At 38.8% G+C, this 20538-nt stretch overlaps 1 protein-coding gene across 1 annotated transcript in view; it reads right to left on the reverse strand.

The window, feature by feature from the left end:
* The window catches only part of PARP8 (poly(ADP-ribose) polymerase family member 8), a 166458-nt gene that overhangs the window by 145487 nt on the left and 433 nt on the right, over window positions 1–20538 (reverse strand). Inside the window, exon 3 of the mRNA XM_019736227.2 lies at window positions 19540–19594. Coding sequence (XP_019591786.1) covers window positions 19540–19594 — 55 coding nt within the window. The remainder of the gene's footprint in view (window positions 1–19539; window positions 19595–20538) is intronic.

Raw genomic sequence — 20538 nt, forward strand, 5'->3', positions numbered from 1 at the left:
TGAAACAATTTTTTTAAATAAAAAGTTATTTAAATCACTAAATTCTTATTTAAATTTAAGAGAAAAGTATTATTTTCTAATTGGAGTAGATAAATTAAGGATTCTCCTATTCCTATATCTATAGTAATAAATACATAGTCTTTTTAGTTGAAACTAAAACTCACTTGGCGAATTGGGGACGAGACTGGAGCACACTGCTGGGCCTAATCTCAAGCCTTGTGGAGTCAGGAAAACGTTGCAAAACCCTGACTTAGAAGATTCTTATAATGAAAGAAAAGTAATGAAATTTCCAGTCAAGATGGCGGAGTAGGTAAATGCTGTGCTCACCACCTCTCAGGATCACATCAATTACAACTAAACTACAGAATAACCATCATTGAAAATCCCCTGAAATCTAGCTGAATCAAAGCCCTACAACCAGCAACATACAGAAGAAGCTACCTCCGGACTGGTAGGAGGGGCAGTGACACAAAACGGACTGGTCCCACACCCATGTGTGACCTTTAAAAATCAAAGGGATATCTCGGCTACACAGTCCCCCCACCCCCTCCCAGGAGCAAAGGGTCCCAGTCTCATGCCAGGCTTCTCAGCCCAGGGTTTCAGTGCCCAGGAGAGAAGTCCCCATAACTTCTGGTTGTGAAACCCAGTGGAGACTATGGCTGAGCGAGATAGAGGGCAGCTGGAGTCCCAGGCGCTCCTCTTAAAGGGCTCCCACACAAAGACTTACTCACTGACGGACTAATTCTTGCTGAGCTCCAGCTCAGGTAAGCGGCTCAAAGAGTGCCAGAGACATATGGTAGGGAACTGAACTGTCTGGCTTCACAGCGAGATCTAGAGGGGCAGCTGTCTCCAGGGTGGAGAAGCTGACGGAAGCGACTATTTCCTAAGCCCTCCCCCATCCCTATGAGCAGATGCAGGCAGACACCACATCTGAGTCTCCATCAAATAGGCTTTTCCTCTGTCCCGCCTAGTGATTCCCAGAGACCCCGCCTCACCCAACTTTCAAGTACACCCAAGCCACTTTCAGTGGCTCTTCCATACAAACAACGTGTTTTAGCTCATGCTGCGGACTTTTCTAAAATCTCTTAAAGGTTCACAAAACCCAAAGAAGAAGCATCTGGCTTCAGCATGTCCCGTACCTCTGGCTGAGCATCCCTAAGCCCGGCACGAGCAACAGCCAGCCTAGGTTCACAGATTGGCCTCTCAAGGCACCTCTAAGCCCAATGCAGGTGGTGGCCATTTTCAGATTGCTTTGTGGCTCATACCACGTAGCCCTAGGCAGAACACAGGCTGTGGCTACACTGGGCCTGCAGTGGTCTCCCTCCCATGAGGCCCCAGGGCTGGCACACCTGGTGGCCAGCTTCAGACCAAGCTGAGCATCACCTGGTCACCTCCAAAAACAACACACCCAAAGGGCAGACTAGGCAGGCACCAGAGCCCCGCTAAAGCAAACCCTGCTCTGTAGGGTCAGCCCTTGTACCACAGCTCCTGCACTGTAGTCCCGGCCACTCCTTACAACCAATCAGCCTGAGGGTCAGTACCTCCCACTGCAACCAAGACTCAGCTACAACAGGAGGGCACACACAACCCATAAAAGGGACACAACTGGAGCACCCAGCTCTGATGACCAGGGAGACTGCACCACTTGGCCCCACAGGACATTTACTACATAAGGCCACTCTACTAAGTATAGCAGAACTACCTAATACATAGAAACAAACACAGGGAGGTAGACAAAAAGGGAGACAAAGAAACGTTTCCCAAATAAAAGAACAGAACAAAGCGCCAGAAAAAGAACTAAACAAAATGGAGACTCCAGAAAATTAACTAAACATAACAGATAAGCAGTCTACCAGATGCAGAGTTCCAAACACTGGTTATTAGGATGCTCAACGATATCAGGGAGAACATCAACAAGGAGATAGGAAACATAAAAATGGAGAGAGAAAACATAAAAAAGAAACAGTCAGAAATAAAGAATACAAGAGCTGAAATGAAGAATATATTACAGGAAATCAACAGATTAGATGAAGGAGGATCAAATCAGTGATTTAGAAGATAAGGTGGCAGAAAACACACAATCAGTACAGCAAAAGGAATCTGAAAACAATGAGGAGAGTTTAAGGGGCCTCTGGGACAACATCAAGCATACCAACATTTGCATCATAGGAGTACCAGAAGGAGAAGAGAAAGAACAATTGAAAACCTATTTTATAATGAAGATGGGAAACTTCCCTAACGTGGTGAAGGAAATAGATATAGAAGTCCAGGAAGCCCAGAGAGCCCCAAACAATATGAACCCAAAGAGGTCTACACCAAGACACATCATAATTAAAATGCCAAAGGTTAAAGACAAAGAGAGAATCTTAAAAGCGGTAAGAGAAAAGCAGTTAATTACCTACAAGGGAGATCCCATAAGATTGTCAGCTGATTTCTCAACAGAAACTTTGCAGGCCAGCAGGGACTGGGAGGAATTATTCAAAGAGATGAAAAGCAAGGACCTACAACCAATATTACTCTACCCAGCAAAGTTGTCTTTTAAAATCAAAGGAAAGATAAAGAGCTTCCCAGACAAAAAAAAAGCTAAAGGAGTTCCTCACCATCAAGCCAGTACTGCAAGGAATGTTAGAGGGACTATAAGACAAAATAAATAAATAAATAAAAAATATGAATAAAATGTCAACAGCTACATACCTATCAACAATTACTTTAAATGTAAATGGATTAAATGTTCCAATCCAAAGACAGGGTGGCTGAATGGAAAAAGAACACCACCCTTACATATGCTGCCTGCAAGAGACTCATTTCAGACTGAAAGGCACACACATACTGAAAGTAAAAAGATGGGAAAAAGATATTTCATGAAAATGGAAACAAAAACAAAACACAAAACAAAAAAATAGCTGAGGTAGCAATACTTATACCGGACAAAAAAGACTTTAAAACAAAGGCTATAACAAGAGACAAAGAAGGACCCAGTAATCAATCCCACTTCTGGGTATATTTCCGAAGAAATTCAAAGCGCTACTTTGAGGGAACATATGTGTACATCCATATGTTCATTGCAGCATTGTTTACAATGGCCAAGATGTGGAGGCAACCTGGGTGTCCATCAATGGATGAATGGATAAAGAGTAGGTGGTACAGTACGTATACAATGGAATATCGTTTGGCCATGGAAGAGAATAGGTTCTTCCCATCTGTGGTGGCATGGATGGATGGACCTGGAGGGTATTGTGCTGAGTATGTCAGACAGAGAAAGACAGATGCAATGTGATTTTGCTTATATGTGGAATTTAAAGAACAAAATAAACAAATAAAACAGAAACAAACTCACAGATACAGAGAACATTTTGATGGTTGCCAATGGGAGGGGGTTTGAGGGTGAGTGAAAAAGGGGAAGGGATTAAGAAGTACAAATTGGTTGTTACAGACTACCGTGTTTCCCAGAAAATAAGACCTAGCCAGACAATCAGCTCTAATGCATCTTTTGGAGCAAAAAATAATATAAGAGACTTATATTATCGACTATAATATAACAGACTTATATTATTTTTTGCTCCAAAAGACGCATTAGAGCTGATTGTCTGGCTAGGTCTTTACAGCAAAGAGCTGATTCCAGCTAGGTCTTATTTTCGGGGAAACAGGGTAGTCATGAGGCTGTGAGGTATAGCATAAGGAATATAGTTGATAATATTGCAATAACTACTTGTATATATAGTGTAAGATGGGTACTAGACTTATCGGGGTAATAGACGGGAGGGGGATTAGGGGCAGTGTGAAAAAGGTGAAAGGATTAAAAAGTACAAGTTGGTAGTTAAAAAATAATCATGGGGATGTAAAGTAAAGCATAGAGAATATAGTCAATAATGTGGTTACGCATAGTGCTAAATGGGTACTTGTCCGGGGGATCACTTCTTAAATTACAGGATTGTCTAAACAGTATGCTGTTCCAGTATACCTGAAATTAATGTAAAATATTATCAAAATAAATAAATACAGTGTAAAAGAAAAAAAGAAAGTAAAACCCTAAAATATATATTCAGTGGATTATAACTGTAAAATTCATTCTGTATGCACACAAAATCAGAAGTACAGACAACATGCAGATAAATTGAACAGACATGGATATGGCTGGATTATAGAGGTAAAATAAGGTGATTTATTGTGCAAAATCCTTTGATGTCCCTGTTTCAAATTAATAAACCAACACGGAAGGAAGGAAGGAAGGAAGGAAGGAAGGAAGGAAGGAAGGAAGGAAGGAAGGAAGGAAGGAAGAAAAGAAAGAATGAATGAAAGAAACAAAGAACTCACGTTGTATTAGGGAAATTATCTGTAAATTAATTTTTAAGAAAACTAAGGTCTACCTTTTGAATTCATGAAATAAGAAAAACTCAGCATTTTATAGAATTTTAAAGATTTGCAAAATTTCTAATACACTTAAGGTATTCATGTGCTTTTTCAAGTAGGATACCTAAAATAATTTTTGCTTTGTTTGTTTGATTGGCAATGCACAGCTTTTATGAAAATCATGCATGCCCTCAGGTCCTAACAAAGTATACAGGGTTAATGGATCTGTCCAATATATCAAGATTTTACTTTTTTATTTAACTCTGATTTTATAATTTTGTCTTTGTATGGCTTCCAACGTCACGTTGAGACTAACACCTTAAAAGGGTAAGCCTGAGTTACTGGCATATGAAAAATATATAAAAGTAAAACATACTTTATGAGACAATGATGTTTTTCTTTACTGAGTGTACGGAATCAATACACCTAAGTTTTGGGGGTTGGGGGGGGGGAAACAGAGTTGTCTATTGGTATTGCCTTAAAAATAATCCATTTCCCCAAGTTAACTGATAATAGTTGCTCTATAAAAATTGTAGATGTGTGCATATAAAATATATATTGTAACTAGACATGCACACAGAGAGAAATAGACACAGAGTGAGAGGAAGAGCAGTAAGAACAGAGAGATGGTTTATAAATGACTTCTATGCTCATTCACTCTTCCCATTTCCCTTCTACACCTTGCTTGCTGTAGCAACTCCAACAGCCATAACAATCACAGTGAAAAAAGAAAAAAAAAACACCAGAAGCTTGTAGAGAACGTGTAGGGTATGAGAAGTAGAAGGGAGGGAGCTGTGAAAAATAATAATAAAGGGAATTGACCCAGAGTAATGAAGCCTGCAGAAGTGGCATGCCTAATGATGAATATCCAGTCCCAAAATACCCTCTCCCACAGAATCTGAAAAACTTTCCCTTTATTACACTGCTTAAAATTAATTTAAATGATCCCACTGACACTTTAATTAAAAATGTAAATGTTAAGGCAGTCCAGGCTACGGGAATGTTTAAAGTTGTTCCAGCCACCTTTTCCTTCCAACAGCTTCTCAAGATTTGACATAGGGTAAATGAGAAACGGCTTGGTCAAAAATATGAGGGTAATTTAGAAGTAGGAATTAGTAATATTTGTCTGGCCCATATTAGTTGCTCTTCTTTCAACTAATATCCCATGTTAGTTGTTTAGTAAGTCTTTGTTCAGTTATTGAACTTTCTTAATTATAAAACTCATGGTTTTAACTTATGTCCTAATACAATACAGTAGTTCCCCCGACCCCCATCCACGGTTTCAGTTACCAATGGTAAACTGTAGTCTGAAAATATTAAATGGAAAATTCCAGAAATAAACAATTCTGAGTAGTTTGATGAAATCTCGTGTCATCCTGCTCTGTCCAGCATGGGATGTGAATCATCCCTTTACCCAGCATACCCGTGCCTTACACACTCCCCACCCGTAAGCCCTCAGTATGTGTGTTGGTTGTCAGATCAGCTGTCGCAGTATCACAGTGCTTGTGTTCAAGTAACCCTTATTTTACTTAATAATGTCCGCCAAGCATGATAGTAGTGATGCTGGCAATTCAGATATGCCAAAGAGAAGCTGTAAAGTGCTTCCTTTAAGTGAAAAGGTTTAAGTTCTCAACTTAATAAAGAAAGAAAGAAAACTGTATGCTGAGATTGCTAAGATCTACAGCAAGAACAAATCTTCTATCCATGAAATTGTGAAAGAAAAAGAAATTTGTGCTAGTTTTTTTGGTCAGACCTCAAATGTGTATGTGCAAAAAAAAAAAAAAGAAAAATACAGTGTATATAGGGTTTATGACTATTCATGATTTCAGACATCCACTGGAGGTCTGGGACCATATCCCCTGCAGGTAAGAAGAGACTACTGTATATCAACGTAAACTTCCTAACCAATACTCAGGAGGACCTTGTGACATTTATCTGCCCGTGTCAGCAAAAGTGAGATTTTAGCCCTTAAAAGAATATTTCACTTCACATGTTTCACCCCTGTGTCATCACTTGCATTGTATTCACCACTTACTTGCCTGTTGGGTAAAGCTGTGATGCTGCCATGAAAAAAAAAGTCTTTCTTTTTCCAGTGGAGATGGTTGTTACATGTCAGACAACGCAAGAAGAGTTGGTAGAAACTGCCAAAAGTATCAGAATATACAAAACTTTTGAAGGATGTGTGAGGCCAGTACAATGAGAGGGACCTGCCAACAGAAGGGCTCTCATCACGGCCCTGAAACACGTTTCAGCTGACTTTCCAGGGAAACTACTTACTTTCAATATTACACAATTCAATTAAAGGGAAAAGAATATAAGGTTAAACAAACAAGAAAGACAAAAACCTTAATTTTTCAAAAAAATCCTAACTGTTCTAAAATCATAGGTGAACATCAGGAACCCAGAACATGGGGGAAGAAATCAGTATCATTGGAATGCTATGGTGATCTGATAACGGCCAAAAGTGAGTCTGGAGAATCTTTAGACTAAAAATAACCAAGGTTTTAGACTTGGACTTTACAACACTGAAAAAAAAGGATAACATGCAATTATATGACTGAATGCATGCTACTGTTTGTTTTTTTACTTTTGTGTACATTTAATATAGTTTTTATAAAAAGTTGTTATTCAATGACAGTGCATCTTGTAAATTAATATATTTTTAAATTGAGTAAAATTTGTATTTCTAAATCAATCAGGGCAGCTGTCCTACCAAAAAAGGGGCATTTTTTTCCCCCTTCACTCTACTTGCTCATGGCATCCAGACTGCAGGACCGAGAACAGGCTAGTGTTATGAATACTATCAAGTCCTGCCTTCTTTGTCAGGTCCGTGCTGGACACTGTCAGCATATGTGCAGGAATGGGTTAATTCAGGCCTTGGTTACTCAAACCCTGCACATTCCCAAGAAAGGCCTGTCTTCAAGACTGGCCCTTGGCCAGTTCCTAGGAAATGAGCTCTGAGCCTGGTAAGAGTGACTTTATACGCCTAAGGTCCTGGGCCACACTGCACCAACTTGCTCAGATAGTTTATGCTAACAAATGTTCATGCCAACTTGCTCAGACAGTTTATACTGAACACCTGTGTTTGCTCTGGGAAGCCAGAGCCTGAGTAGCTGAGTTCAGTCACAAAGGTGTAGCACACATATATGACTATCCCCAAATAAAAACGCTGGACACCAAGACTCATGTGAGCTTCCCCTGTTGGCAACAGTTTGCATGTGTTCTCATACACCATTGCTGGGAAATTAAATGTATCCATGTGATTCTACTGACAAGACAGTTGGAAACTTGTACCTGGTTTATCCTGGACTTTGTTCAACGAGCCTGTGCCTTTTGCTGATTTTAATCTGTATTCATTTGTTATAATAAAGTATAACTGTGAGTATAACAGCTTTCTGAGTGCTGTTGACTCCTTCTAGAGAACCAACAAGCCTAAGCATAGTCTTCAAGACCCCTTCCAAGTATATAATCATTAATTGAATCCTGAAAATCCTGCAATATTATCACTGCAATTCACACATGATAAAACCTAGACTCAGGGAAGTTAAACCATGATTAGTTAGTTAAAAGGAATCTAAATCAATCTGTCCATTCTGCTACACAAGATATGTTATGGGTTATAAAGAATTTTTAAAATAACCTTGTAACATAATCAACATTTGCGATATGTCCTTTGGAAACTATAAAATGCAATTTCATAAACCCTGAAAAATGTTTAGACTATAATTAATCTGTAAATAGTCTAACTTCTTTGCATTAAGAATTTTACGTATGTCTGTGGTGGTTCTAAAAGCAACAATGTGGTCATAGAAATTTTTAAAAATTATCTTGTCCTTTGCCTACCTATTGCTCCCCACCTTAAAAAAAAAATCTAGGGTTAACTAATTCTCAATGCTTCCATCTTTGAGAATTATGTGGTTATGGGAGAGAGAGAGAGAGAAACAGGTATGTTATTATTTTCTTAATGTCTGCAAATATATTTTGGAATGTAATCTTTTTATGTTTAGGGGGGGAAAGCTTAAAATGCATTATAATTGCAATATGTTTTGCAGGTTTGTGCATGTAAGTTCGTGTGCAAAAGAGCAATGTTTCAAATGTTTTATATTTAAGCTCAGTATTCAGCCACAGAAACACCTGACAGCACCAAATCTTACTTTGTTTTATTTGAGAAGTGCACTGGTATTATTAAATACTGTGTTTCTGTGGTAACTAGGAAATTAGGTAGGAACAGAATTTTTGTAATAGTTAATAGCATTTCTTGAAATACTGGATAACTACTGATTATTTAGTATAGTTTTATAATCTACATTTGAATAAAATTGATAGATTTCAAATTTAAAACTATGATTTCCTTATAATTAGCTACATGCTAAAACCATAATATAGGTTACCCAGTTTAGTTTTGCGCCAAGGCTCTTCAATTTGAGAAGTCCTTAAACTTTCTATAGATCAGAATCTTTATCTAGAGGTTGAAAAAGTCTTGCAAGTACCTGTTTTTTTCTCTCCGTTTTTTAAAGACCTTTTTAGAGCAGTTTTAGCTTCACAGCAAAATTGAGCAGAATGTTCAGAGATTTCTCATAGACCTTCTAACCCCACATATGCAGAGCCTCCCCACTATCAACATCCCCAACCAGAGTGGTACATTTGGTACTGATGATGAACCTACACTGACACATATTTATCACGCAGAGCCCATAGTTCAACGTAGGGTTCACTCTTGTTGTTGTAGATTCTGTGGTGTTGGACAAATGTATAATGTCATGTATCCACTCATTACAGTGTGATGCAGAATAGTTTCACCTGAAATCCTCTGTGTTCTGCCTATTTATCCTTCACTCACCGCAACCCCTGGCAACCAATGACCAACTGTCTCCGTAGTTTTTGACTTTTTCAGAATGTCATATAGTTGAAATCAGACAGTATGTGGACTTTTGAGATTGCTTCTTCCACTTAAGTGATATGCATTTAAGTTTCCTCCGTATCTTTTCAGGGCTTGATAGCTCATTTATTTTCAGTGCTGCATAATATTCCATTGTCTGGATGTACCAGTTATCCATTCACATCCTGAAGGACATCTTGGTGGCTCCCAGGTTTTGGCATATTTTGAATAAAACTAAAATTGCTATAAACATTATATGCAGGATTTGTGTGGATATAAGTTTTCAACTCCTTTGGGTAAATACCAATGAGCATGATTGCTGAACTATGTCATCAGAGTATATTTAGCTTTGGAACATGTATGCTTGGAACATCTATGTTTTGGAAGACTGCCCAAACTGTCTTCCAAATTGGCTGTCCATACACTTTGCATTCCCATCAGCAATAAATGCGAGTTCCTATGCTCCACGTCCTCATCAGCATTTGGTGGTGTCAGTGTTCTGGGTTTTGGCCATTCTAATAAGTGTGTAGAGTTAAGCACCTGCATTTTGATTTCAAAGTACTTTTGAAATGTAACATTTCCCAGAATGTACCCTAAAGGCTGGAAATGTCAACATTTCTGTTTTAAAAAACCTTTTGTGAAAACTACTGCCCTAAGTAGATTTTTCCCTGCCAATTACCTATAGCAGGAAAGGATTTTGTGTAAATTGGACATCAAGAATTAAGAATACTGCATATTTTAAATTAATGACACAGGAAATCAACACAGAAAGCTCTCATTAAATCAAACTAGTATGATTTCAAAATATTAAGTTTAAAGTCTTTCTTGGCCCAAGTTTCATCATTTTGAGGCCAAATTCAGCCAAGAATATGTAACCCTCATTGAAATCACTTAATTAAAACTCTGAACTCACCATTCTAGGCTGGTTTTCCTATAAAGATGGACTGTTCCAAAAAGAATTGAGAATTTGGCTCACAGTGAATTATTCAAACTTCTTTCTTAGGTAACTAAAAATGAATTCGACCATTCACTAAGAAATCCTATCAAACTCTGTGGTAATAATACAGTAATGACTGCTCTTCAGTTGGAGGGCCTATTTTTTTTTTCTTTTTTATCTAGCTTTTAATGAGAAATGACGATTGCATCAGCTTTCACCCATGAAGCAGATTTTAGCATTCTGCTTAGGTCTCTCACATGCCAATATCTAATTTTGTTGTTAAGAAGATCAATGACACAGATACATACAGATTGACAAATGTATTATCATAATACAAATTCACTCAGTTAAGATTCTGCACACTGACTTCCAAATAAGAAACCTAAAATTGACTAGATTCTCAGTACCTGTGAGGTTCCACGGGTTTCTCTGAAGCACAAAAGCTATGGAGCATCCATACAGGAATACGTCTTACCATTAACATGAGCCATTAAAAATATATACCTATCTGGCCTCGGGTCCACAGGAGGGCATTTTAAAGCAAAGGTTTCATTCTCCATTCACATGTGACCTAAAGTAACATGTGGCTAGTCAAGTTTAATGACTGACACTGCCTAAAAAGGGGGGTAGTTTGCTTCCAGACTAATGTTGAAAAAAATCTGAGAAATGTTTTAAAACTCCTTCAGTCAATTTCTCATTTGGTCATTGGGAGGACAATGATTTTACAAAACAGATACCCTCATTGATATTTTTAAACGTAATTTATCAAAGAAATGAAACATTTAGGTAAGTCCAGATAGTCCTCACAACGAACTTCTCCAAAAGTATACTCCACCAAAGATTGCTCCCTAATCTCCACAGCAGTCAAAGTGACAGAATTTAAGAGAACATAATGAGTACGTCTGCTTCACAGAATCATTATCTATCTCTAACCCTTCCTTATGAGACTGATTTCTAATCGTGAACCAAAGAGGCCCCTGTTAATTTCGGGTCTTTGATGAATAAGCATAGTGGAGAGCCCTTATCATAAATGGATTCAACACAACAGAAGACTGAGTGAGAGACCCAGAGAAATACATCCTCACGTAAAAAGTTAGTGGCGTGACATGCCAAATGCCTTTCACTGGAGCTTTCTTTGTCATAAAGCAAGTTCTACAAAAATTACTGAAAATGAATTCTTCAGGGCTCAATGTGAATCAGCAATTTCCATTTCTACTACAGTGTACTGTTTACTCAGAACAATTTTTAATGAATAAGACTCAGAGTTTGCCAGTGTTTTCCACAAAACAACTCTCTCAAAATGTTCCAGATCTGTAATCAAATAAATCTGAAAAACCGTGAATACTTCATTCACCTCTTGGATATGCATAATGCACACTAATATACAAAAGGCTCTAAAAGCCAACCATTAAATTTGTTTAATATTGTTTAACTAAGCATTTACCAGACATATTTGGCCACATACCTAACATCTAATTAAACAGTTGGAGAAATTCTATCACATAGTGTAGGAAAAATATTACGTCATTTAAGAAATACCAGGAAATATTCACTACATTCTAAGCACTCTGCTAGGAACTAGAGTTGTCTTTAAACAGAATATTGATTTTTTTGGTGATTTTTTTCTAAATTTGACTTATTCTCTCTTTAACACAGCTCTGTCCTTAATAGCATTTTTGTTTTTTTCCCCAATTTTGCCTGATTTTTTTTCTTCATAGATATGAAAGCCCAACAAACGTAAAGTAGTTATGTTAGTCTCTGGCTCAAACCTATACATCAAGTACAAAAATATCCTATAATTGATTCTTGGATAATAATAACCTTTACTTGTTTTGTAAGCAAAACAATGACGAAAATTCAAAATAAACACAGCACTTCAGAGTTGGCTGTCAAATCCTAAAAACACTGACAGGCCATTAGGCTATGCAATCTACATTTCAAAATGTTCAGAAAGAAACCACCGTGGGGGAAGTCAGTGAGCAGCTGGCTGTCTACTAATTTCTGTACAGGGAAAACTAATCTGACTGCACAGAGGTTTAAGTGGAAGTTTCCCTTTTAAATGTAACATTGAATGATTTGGCATCCTCTGTTTAATACCAAGAAGGTGTCAGCCACAAACTAGGATGTCACTGATATGCAAATAAATTACACTAGAGATTTATTGTTGTTATTCTATAATGGACTGGGTATAATCTATTTATATTCTAACCCTATCCTCCTCAGATTTCATTTTGTCTTCTCATTCTCACTTTATTTACTCATGGTCTCACTCTTTCCTCTTCTTGAGCATAAATACATCATCTATTTTCACAGAGATGCCACTTGTGGTCAAAGAAAAGATTAAATGAACTGGTCTTCATGATAATAAAAACCATGATCTTGATATCCAAAACCAAGTGTATTATGCGACACAATGTTATCAATCAATAAACCTTGAACAGCTGTGTATGCTTAATGCACTAAATTAATAAACTGCTGTTGAGGGGAGAGAGGAGGTCACTCAACAGCAGTACGTTGGTCCAGAAGCCTGAGAAATATAAATAAAAGGGTGGGAGAGATGGCTCTTGAAAGCCAAGAATAAGGGTTTAAAATTGATACGGAGAAAACTATGGTCACATTTGAAGGCTTCTGAGCAGATAAATGCTTTGATTAAATTCATGCTCAAAGAGTTCAGATATAAGTGAACTGGATAGGTGAGACGCTGTTAATCAAGAATTTTAAGACACTGGGTTAAAGTGATAGACGTAAGTCAAGTGTTGACACAGGGAGGGACGAAGACATCCACAATGATTTCAACAAGTCAGTGGAGCTTCAAAACAGGTGAAAAAGAGGGTGGGACACATGAAACCTGAACACTGTGGTCCCCAACTGGCTCAAACGATGTGATGCTGACCAGGGAAAGGCTGGTAAGAGAAGCTTCTTTTAAAGAGGAAACGATGCAAAAAATAAAAAAAAATAAAAAAATAATAAAGAGGAAATGATGCGTTATTTTGATATGTCGAAGTGAAGTGTCCGGCATTTAAGTGAGACAACTGAACAGAAAACCTAAATTATGTCACAATAAAATAGGAATGCCTATTCTTATTAATAAAAACATATTTCTTATTAGTCTTTCCTGGGACACATGGAAGATGAGATTTCAGAAATTTAGAGAATGATAAAGAGAAAGATTAGATGTCAATAACTTGACTAAAATTCCATACTAAGTGGCAGCTCCCTTAAAGCAAGATTTATGTACTACAACACCGTCTATCCAAAAGCAAATCGTGCAGACAATTACAAAATATGTCTAGGACTGATGAAATCTATGTTTTTTGCTTAATGCTGCAGAGAGAAATGATAGGAAATTTAAACGGATTGACCCAATATTTGCATAAGGATTCCACAGCCAATGTACACAATTTTCTGACTATTAATGCTTAGCATTGGGCTCGGGCATCCTGCTTGCCAACCAGGTTTTCAGTACGGCCCCTGGCAGACATCTCACCAGCACTCCCTCCCAATCCCCAAACATTTCCAACCATTCCAGTCATGCCAGTTCAACCAATGCCCCTTAAAAGCGCACATAAACAGACTTACACTGTAATATATCCCTACTCTGCTTCTTACTGTGAGTTACTTAAATTACCCAAGACTCAGTTTCTTTAGCTATTAAATGTAAAATAGCTGACAAAATACCCACTCATCTCCATTGCAAATGCGGGATGTCAAGTACACAAAAACTACAGAAGAGAGTATGTCCAATAAACATGATCGGTAGCAATTTCTTAATCCATGAAATAAATAGTTTAAACATGTTTTTAATACAGAAGCTCCCATAAATTATATTTGTTAAACTAATGGTTATTTTAGGTCAGCGGTTTTAAAAGCATTTAACAATGAAACCTTTTTCAAAGAAAATTTTATACGGAATAAAAAAGAGCCAGCGCAGCTGTAATTTAGAAAGGAATATGAAAGCCCAGAAATCACTCATTCAGTTTTCTCACATTCTTCCACCAGTCACCACAGCTTGTGAGGCAGGTTCCCAGAGCTCTAAACACATGTTTTGTTTTTTTTTTGAAAGTCATTATTTCGGATAATAACTGATATAACACAAAATTATGATGAGCAAGTCCCCATTGCCAAGACGAACAGGCTAATTTTTAATTTAAAACAAACGATCGTTCTTTTCATTCTGAAACCTTTAAGGAGCACTTGATGGTTTCAAAATAATTGCATATTTCAGGATTTCTAGAATGAGGATGTACTTCTGTTATAATGAAAACTGATGACTCTTTCTGAGATGATGGGACTATTTCAACCTCCCAACTACCCCATTCCTGCACGCGTGAGCACTTCTCCTTTCTAAGAAAGTGAAAAAAACAAAAGAAAAAACAAATGCACTTTAGCAATCAAGTAGATTGTTTCTCTCCGTGGCATCCCATGATTTAGGAAATTACACATTGGGGAGCCCAGGTGGATTAAGGACCCCCCCAACAAAAAATCTGCTTGATCACCAGAGTGCTGTTGATTTTTAAAACTGAATTAAATATTTTTAGAGTCCAAACTCACCAGGGTGCCAGTCCCAAAAACTCCCTATTATCCTAAACGATTGCATTATTTGTCTATACCCAGAAATCATGTGGGTGTGTTCCCCAGAGAACAGGACTTATAACTTGCTAGGGAACTTTTGGCGCTCTAGATTCATAAGAAATTCCACTGCAAGTGACAGCAACAGATTGGGGGCTTTTTGAAGTATTTCAATATCTTTATACCTGGTCATTTGGTTAGGAAATTGCTTCTCATTTGCCAGAAGACCTTTTAGCATTCATTTAGTAATTCATTTTACATCTACTTATTGAGAGAATATATTGTACTAGCAGCGAGCGAGGGGCTGGCGAGACAATGAATATGACAGACCCTGCCTCCAAGAAGCTCACCTTCAGACAGATGGTCAAGTGAACAGGTGCTAACAATACATAGTGACAGCACGGTTTTAGAAATACCTACCAGATATTACAGGGGAGAGGATTGCCAGGAAAGGCTTCTCAGAAGGGAATTTGGCTCAGCCAAGACCTCGACAATGAAGGCTGACTAGGATTAAGGGGGGAGAAGTAGCAGTACAGGATGCAGATGAGTGTTCCAGGCAGCACGTACAAACGCCTTGAAGGAGGATGTAGCATGCTCCGAAACATTTATATGGACAGAAACTCCTAAAACAGAGTGTACTTCAAAAGATGCCATCTTACCCATGACCACATGAAAGGGTGTCTTTTCCTACAATAAAGGGTGTACATATGCAGGCAACTCCGAACATTCTGCCAAATATTAACTTGCTAATTTATTAATAATTTCTAACAAATACTAGATTTCTTACACAATGTCACACCCCTTGATTGGAGAACTCCCAAAGTAATAAACATTTCTTTATTCTCATATCCTGTCTAAAAGAAAGACATTGTTATATTCTTGGGTGAAAAACCGTGAAGTCTCAAAAGAATATAATACAATATTTGGACACATGTATTTTATATACATATAGACATAAAAATTCTGGAAAAATTCTAATATAATGGAAGATAGAGAAATCACGTTTTTATTTACTTTTTTTCTAATTTTTACAATAAACAATTACTACTTGTGTATTTTAAAAGCCTCAGTGATATATATCTTCACAATACTTGTTGGAAACTCACAATCAGGAAACCCCAGAGGTCCATGGCCAGGCCCATGGGGCTCCCCTTGCTCTCCTTGTCTTTGCTAAGCACTGGCCCCAACCTGTCTTTCCATCCCCTCTCCACAGCTGACGCCACTCACTCCTTCTGCCATTAACTGCATGCCTGACATGAACTGCATGTCAGATGAAAGACCAGAACCCTCAACCTTTGTGGTCTTAAGGAGTTTACTGCCAATCAATAAGGAAGAAATAACAAGGCAGGAGATCACAAGCATGACAAAGTACAGGAAGGAATGACTTTTGCATAAACTTACAAATTGTGTACATTTAAGCATTTAAGGCCCCTGGTTTATAGTTCTGGGCACACTCCTGAAACTGGGAAGTGGCACTGGGTAGGAGTTATTCCAAGTAGTCCAGGAATCAGTGCTATTTTAAGGACCATTGCTAAAATGAATTAATCGTGCGGCACATATACCACCAGTTTTCAAGCACATGTAGGTGGTATTAATAATCAAATTCATAACATTTAACACTTCCTTTCTCATTATTTCTCAATCAAAAGACACTACAACAACCACTCTCAAGTAATCCTCTGCATAATTTTTTGATGTTAAAGTGTTTCCATGCTCAAAGAGGCTAGGAAGGCTCACGGAGAGGAATGAGCACGGGTTTCAGGTGTGTGACAGAGCAGGGTTTACATGGCAGCTTTCTCATTTAAGTGAGTAAACGTGAGCATGATTCTTAAACTCTCTGAGCCTCAGTTTGCACATCCCAAAGTGAGGATGATAATAATAATTCCATGAACCTCTTTCCATTAGGGAAAACTCGATGAACTCAGTTTTCCAGCTGACCATCTGCAACCCCTCATTCCTCACCGAAAGTCAGAATAGCAAATCTTAACAGGTACTTTGTCCCTCTGATGACTTCCCAACAAAAGGCCAATTTACTAGGCCACTGGCCAGCCCTGACAAAGTCACCTCATGGCATTTCCTCTTATCCACAAAAACACAAAAACACAGCACATGGAAAAAAAATTCCCAATATTATATTTCTTTTTTTGAATAGTAACTTGTAAGATCAACTTCTACCTTTAGAACAAAGTGTAACTCATTCTTGGAGGGTGTCAGAAAGGAAACGTTATATTAAGTTTTATCTACAACTTGAATTGAAAATTATTCTTGAAATATATTTCAATGGTTTAGATGAAATGAGAGTTAATCATAATTCAAGATAATCATGTACTATCTCTCCACCAGTTTTTTTAATGGTGAAGTCGAATTTACCTGAAATGACACTGTTAATTGAATATTTTTAATTGAATATTTTAAGTTAATAAGCATGTTAAATCAAAAGAGGGCAGATTATTTTAATTTTAAATGCCCGATTGACACGTCGCAATGAGAAATACATAATATCATAGCCTAACGTAGTTAATGAAAACAGTATTGTTTTATTTTCAGAAAAAAATGTCTTCTCTATGAGCTACAAATCTATAAAGGAATTATCATTAAAGGGATCATTATTACTATACTAATAAACAACCTGTTCTATATTGTTTTGTAGAATAAGCTTTTGAGAAGACAAAAGAAATCAAAGCAAGAGTTGTACCCGTTATTTTTCTTCTTTAGCAGGCTGTTTCACCTTAGCAGCACAATGCCCAGGTATTTAAATCAGGGACAAAAGAAAACACTATCCCTTAATAGGATTACACAGAAAAGTAAACATCTCTTACTTTAAGAACAACTCTGGACTGAGTAGAGTAGCTCTTACAGTGAAAACTGATGTTATCTCATTCGTTACTTATTCATCCCAACCCCCTGGCCTTCTGTTCTCCACCTTTTGCTAAGTTAACACTAGTTCAATAATTTGCTGATAAAGAATCTCACCACTGTATCTACTAACAAATATTAAAGATATTAAGTGTATGGTTCACTCTCTCCTTGTATAGATAAGTAAACTGAGGCCAAAAGAACTCGTGTATCTTTTTGAAAATAATAAAACCAGTCAGTTGAAAAGCTTACCCAGGGCTTTCCTGTTCACACCTCTCACTAGATGGACAACCAAAACAGCTCAAATATCTACCTGATTGCCTACGCAATGTTTTCAATACAAAACATACAGGCATACCTTGTTTGTTTCATTGCTCTTCACTTTATTGTGCTTCACAGCCTTGTTTTGTTTGTTTTTTTACAAATGGAAGGTAAGACCTTCCATCAGCAACAGGATACGGACTCACTGAAGGCTCAGATAACGGTTAACATATTTTAGCAATAAAGTACGTTTTAATTAGGTAGGTACATTATTTTTAAAACATAATGCTATTGCACTTAATAGATTACACTCTAGTATAAGCATAAATTTTATATGCACCAGGAAACCAACATTCATGTAACTCACTTGATTGTGGTGATCTGGAACCAAACCCACAATATCTCCAAGGTATGCCTGTACTGTAACTGTTAAGATCACCCAAGCGGGTATTAGTCATACAGCAACATTCTCTGGATAGTAAGTGTAAGAGCAGCGTAAATTTAGTTGAATCTCCTCTAATTATTCTTTTTAGTCATAATTACAAAGATGATGGTACTACAGTAAACTAAAAATTGCTGTAATTTTATTCTCTCCCAATAAGTACATATTATATATGTTATATTTTCAACTAGTAAATCAAATCAATATACTAATTGTGAAGCTTCAGCAAATTGTACATATGGGAAACCTGATCAACTTTTAATTAAAGCTTTTTTGAGATGTAGATTATAGCACAGATCCTAAGCATTTTAAAGATTCACATTAATTCCAAGCTTTTTAAAATATATTTACAGACGAAAGCTTATTTTGTAATTTATATGTTCATAAATGTTTCCATTAGCTAAGAGATATTTTGGAATGGGATCAAATGATATTGAACGTCAAGTCCCAACAACAAGGCTAAATCTCTGACAGTTCTCCTATGTAGCCACTGCTTTTTTAAGCCACGGTGTCACCAAAGGGCAAACAGGGAGAAAAATCCCAACTAGCAAGTGAAGACGGCAAAGGCATATTTTAATGGCTACCTTTCATTTTAACTTTCCCTCCTAAATACAAAATTGGATTTGCACTTCTTTCACACTGTTAACAATTTAGTATTAATTTATGCATCTGTCATTCTTCCCCCCCAAGAAACAAGTTATATGCTCCAGTTACACAAAACTTCCAAATGCTTTCCTACAACTAAATGTTAAAACCAAAATACCACTCCTTAAAAAAAAAAAAAAGTATGGAGAATTGGCAGACTGCATATTTATGTCAACCTTCAGAATACATGGAAACATGCAGCGCCAACTCACCAGGAAAATTATTACTTGTGTCACATCTTTTGTTTTTTATGCATTTCACTTCGTACCCAACATTCCAGTTTTGCACCCGCTTGCCTATATCAAACCCCAAACGTCTCAAGAGCAAGCTACTGCTGGGGAACAGCTTTAACATGAAGAGTGCAAGAGTTCTGCTCATTGCCTGTAGTGAGATCTTAGGAACGCCTGAATCAAACATTTATTCCCCCTCTGCTATTTAAAAACGAGAGACCTCAGGCTTTAGGATGGGGCTAAAGAACAACAAGAGTAAAAAATAAAAACTAAAAGCAACAACCAAAAAAACCAAACACGGAACACACTAAGAACAAAGGAAACACAAGCGTGTGAACAGGAAATGAAGCAACTCTATACACACAAATACCTTTTGGGGCCGCCAACGTAGGTGAAAGTAAAGGTGGAGTCTGAGTATCTGAAATCTGAAACAGAAAGTCCTGTTAAAAGCTACACCTTGAGTGGACTTTCAACCCTGATCAAAACTGGGGCCCCCTGTTTGGTGGAGCCAAGAGGCGACCTGGCTGGGTGGGAGGCGAGGGCTTAGAGAGCAGTGAGGTCCCCTCTCTGCGCCGCGCTGGAGGGGATGCTGCGCACCCCCGGCCGGGTGCCGCTGGAGGCCGCCCCCCGCAACAAGTGCCGGGTGCCATGGCAACGGCGGGAATTTCCCGGTCTCGGCGGCCGGAAGCGGCCCCAACCGAGCTCCAGGCTGCGAAAGCAAAATCCGATCCCTGTCCCAAGGGAGCAAAATGGACGAAAGGCGACCCCCAGGCAGAGGCGTTGGGCGCCTTGGGAACCCCAGGAATCCCTTCTCTTTCCGGGGCAACGCACTGTTAGTCGGAGGGGACTACACGGAGCTGAAGGAACCGGAGATCGGCCCAGCGCTGCCCCCTCAAGGGCCCTCAGCGCCGGGCGCAGCCGGCGAGCGCAGCGCAGCGGACTCCATTCTCGGCCGCCGCCGCTCTTCCCATTGCGCAAACCCGGCGGGTCCTACCCGCCCCGCTCGGTCGCTGCTGCTGAAACCCCGGAGGCGGGCTTGGACGCTCCGGGCATCCACGGGGCTCTAGAAATACACCGCAAGGCCCCTCCGCCTAGAGCCCCGCTCGGACCACCCGCGTTCTGCCCCCAAAGCCGGTGGCTGCCCCAGACTGGGGTGGGGGAGGGAGAAGGGGAGAGGCTGGCGCCCCCTCCCCCTTTTGGTTCCTGCTCTCGATGCAGCAGCTGTTGCCAAATAAATCCCGGAATGGGGTCGTGCGACCCACCCCCAACCCCCAGCCGCACGCCTCGCGATCAGAAAACTGGGAAGGGGGGCGGCGGGCGAGCAGATGAAGCTGGCGCTGGGTCCGAGGCTCAGGAAAGGCGAGAACTC

This window comes from Rhinolophus sinicus, linkage group LG03 (genome assembly GCF_036562045.2).
Source record: "Rhinolophus sinicus isolate RSC01 linkage group LG03, ASM3656204v1, whole genome shotgun sequence".
Taxonomy (NCBI): Eukaryota; Metazoa; Chordata; class Mammalia; order Chiroptera; family Rhinolophidae; genus Rhinolophus; species Rhinolophus sinicus.